Source organism: Octodon degus, unplaced genomic scaffold (assembly GCF_000260255.1).
Source record: "Octodon degus isolate 3935 unplaced genomic scaffold, OctDeg1.0 scaffold00039, whole genome shotgun sequence".
Classification (NCBI taxonomy): Eukaryota; Metazoa; Chordata; class Mammalia; order Rodentia; family Octodontidae; genus Octodon; species Octodon degus.
This window is the reverse complement of record NW_004524615.1, coordinates 3,069,282-3,072,672: the sequence shown is the minus strand read 5'-3', so window position 1 is coordinate 3,072,672 and position 3,391 is coordinate 3,069,282. Positions and strand designations below refer to the sequence as shown.

Below are 3,391 nucleotides of genomic sequence, written 5' to 3'. Positions count from 1 at the left end.
CTGGGAAGTGGCTGTAGGTAGAGAGGAGGTCCACAGGATGAGCCCCAAATGCTGCAGTGGGAGGAGGGAGGAGTGGAAGAGGAGTCAGGAGAGTATACAAAGGAGCAGTGACCAGAGGGATGGAACCCTTTCCATGAAAGCAGTGGGAAAGCCCAGATTTTGCCAGGCAGAGGACGTGGTCATGAAGAAATGAACACTGAGGATTAAGTAGTGAAGTAAGAGATACACACCCCCAGTGACTTCCAGCCAAGTGATTTCGGTGGTGCTGTGGGGATGAAGGGTGCAGAAGGTTGTAGGAGAAAGCAGGAAAAGTCGAGAGAAGTAGAAGCAGCTTGAGATGTCTGGTAGGAGCGGAAAGTGGGAAGGAGCTTAGAAGGTAAGCACAATTTCACTTGGGTTAGAATTTAGATGCTTAACTTATAAAATATTCTAATATAAAGAAAATTTTGCTGGGGCCGGTGAGGTAGCTCAGCGGTCTAAAGCACCTGCTTAGGCAAGCGTTCGGGGACCACTGTTGGATCCTGGCACCACATGCTGCGCCAGCCCCACCCCCAGGGTAGGCTGAGCTGGCCACAACTTTTTGTTGTTGTTTTTGCTTTTTTAATATAAGAATTGAAGTCTGACAATAGGCTTGCTGGGGAATTCATGTGGAGAACAGAAGCGGGCATGAGTGGGGTCAGTGGAAGTACGCATGGCTGCAGAAATTTGAATTGAACAATTAAACTGTTCATTTCCCCCTTGAATGCTCTATTTCCTGCCAGACCCTAACACAGCTTACTCAAGAACTAAATCCTACAAAAGACCCAAATCTTACAAAAAATACTTTGAATCTATGGGCAAGTTTGGCCTGGCCTTAGCTGTCGCAGGAGGTGTGGTGAGCTCTGCCTTATACAATGTGGACACTGGGCACAGAGCCTTCATCCTTTGACCGATTCCGTGGAGTGCAGGACATCGTGGTAGGGAGGCACTCACTTTCTCATCCCGTATGTACGGAAACTAATGATGTGACTGCCCCTCTCACCATGTAACGTGCCGCCCGGTCACCACTGGCGGCAAAGATTCGCAGAACGTCGGCGTCACCCTGCGCATTCTTTTCCCGCCCGCCGCCAGCCAGCCGCAGGCATCTTCACCAGTGTCGGCAAAGATGAGGACAAGCGCAGGTGAGACCCGCAGGTCCATGGGAACTACCGCCTTCCACTGGTCCTTGAATCTTCAGTAAAGGACAAGGAGGCGGCGCCGGCCGCACCAGGGAGCTGCTCACCCCGAGAGAGCTGGTCTCCAGGCAGGTGGGCAATGACCTCACAGAGCAAGCAGCCACCTTCCTCCTGATTCTGGACACGATGCATCTGATCTTCGGGAAGGAGGTCACAGAAGCCGTGGAAACCAAATGGGTGGCTCGGTAGGAAGCGGAGAGGGCCAGACTCGTGGTGGGAAAGGCCGAGCTGCAGAAGGCGGCCGTCGTCTCCTCAGAGGGCGACTCCGAGGCAGCCGAGCTGATTCCCAGCCCACGGGCCCCCGCGGGCGACGGCCTGATGGAGCTGCGGAGCTGGAAGCCACCACGGACGTTGCACACCAGCTGTCGCGCTCGGTCGTGCAACATCACCCGCTGCCTGGGCAGCCGGTGCTCCTGCAGCTGCCGCAGCGAGCCCGCCCTGCGCCCCTCAGCCGGCTGCTCCCGGAATGCACGCAAGCGCGGTGCCTTCTTATGTCTCACCGCGGAAATGGATCGCTGTGACGTTTCGTGATTGAGCTAGTGACAGAAATAAAGGCAAGATCACTTCCGCCCTCCGATTCTCCATGAAACTCTTTCGTTCTTCCCATGCCCATCTATTTTTTATCCACTTCCCTTCCAGAAGTTGTCACATGGCTCCAAAGAGCGGCTCCGGCCTGAGGGCGCCCGGGCCTGGGCACTGGCAGTGGACAGGACAAAGGGGGGGGCGGTGTGGCAAGGAATGAGGGGGCGCTGCTGGCCTTCCCAGGAGGCCGGCGCCGCCTCCTTGTCCTTTACTGAAGATTCAAGGACCAGTGGAAGGCGGTAGTTCCCCGTAACGCCTGCAGATATGCTGACATCTGCCCCTGCGGAGGTGAGTGGGCCTCGCCTCGCTGTCCCCCGGGTCCTAGAACCAGGACGGACCTAGATAGTGAGGCGAGAGGAGCCGCAACCCAGACACGACCTGCTGGAGACTTCGGCCCCAGCGCCTGAAGGAATCCCAGCTTGAAGGAACCGGGCCGGCCCAAGACCTGCATCCTGCGTTCTGCTGCTCCTGGGGCTGCGCCAGGGCCCCACGGAATCAATCAGGGGAAGACTGCACAGTCACTAAACAGCACCTAGCCCTTAAAAAAAAGAAAAGAATTTAAGGCTTTCCTGGTAACATGGGGTCCGTTCAGTGTGGAAAGAGGAAACAGACGTGTAGTGGATTGTCCGGACGAATCCGTGGTTTCTGTGCCGTCTCCCCACCTTCGTTGTTTCCAGGAAAACCCGTGTGCGTAGGATGTATGCAGCCACGGCAGAGTGCGGAGCCCACTTCCCGAGTGGGTCGCCGCCCTCCTGGGTCGGTCCTGAGCCGGCCGGTGCCTGCTGCTCCGTGGGCTGCGCTGTACTGCGTCTCACACTGTTGTTTTCTTCTCGCCCACAACAGCTCTGTGTCAACATGACCAACGAGCGGGTGCACCACTATATCAATGACGTGCTTTTCCTGCAAGAACAAACAGAATGTGTACAGGAGGGGGTTGCCATGGAAACGGCATATTCTCCTGGTAACCAGGCTGGAGTTTTGGATTTCTTTTTCCAGGTATTCATATAATATAATTAGATACTTAATAGAGTACATGCACTTGAAATGTACCGGAGACAAAGAATTTTCTTTCTAAAGGTTCTGTTTTTGAGATAGCTGTATATGTAAAGGTCTGCAGTGACTCTGTAACATTTCAGAATCCAGTGAGGGGCAGAAGTTACCTTCTCCTAAAGGGAAATTGGAGGAATAACCAATTCATTGAAAGGAGGACAAGCATAAGAACACTTCGGTGTAAAACTTGTCACCATTTTTCACTTGCTATGATTAATACTCTTTTTTGGCAATTACACAAGACCACTGAGCAAACTTTATGCTTTATAAAATAATCTTGATGAGTGATATTATGAAACCAATTCAATAGAATATTTTTTGCTTATCTCCAGTGTCTAAAATCTATATTTTGTAAGCAAAGTATATACATATATAATATTTGATTAAATTTAAGTGGCTTGGGGTGTCTGCAGGTGTTGATACTTCTCTTTATTGTTTTACTTATAGTGAAAAAGCTTTGATACAGGAATCACTACCTACACACACAAATCTTTCAGACAAACAGCAGTTTCTCTCTCTGTGTGTGTGCGTGTGTGTGTCTGTGT

General features: G+C 52.0%; 1 protein-coding gene and 1 pseudogene across 1 annotated transcript in view; both read left to right on the top strand.

Moving 5' to 3' along the window:
* Myo16 (myosin XVI) overlaps window positions 1-3,391 on the top strand; it is a 416,963-nt gene that overhangs the window by 271,621 nt on the left and 141,951 nt on the right. Inside the window, exon 22 of the mRNA XM_023715200.1 lies at window positions 2,640-2,792. Within this exon, the coding sequence (XP_023570968.1) occupies window positions 2,640-2,792 (153 nt within the window). The remainder of the gene's footprint in view (window positions 1-2,639; window positions 2,793-3,391) is intronic.
* Window positions 743-1,735, top strand: LOC111816756 (annotated as a pseudogene).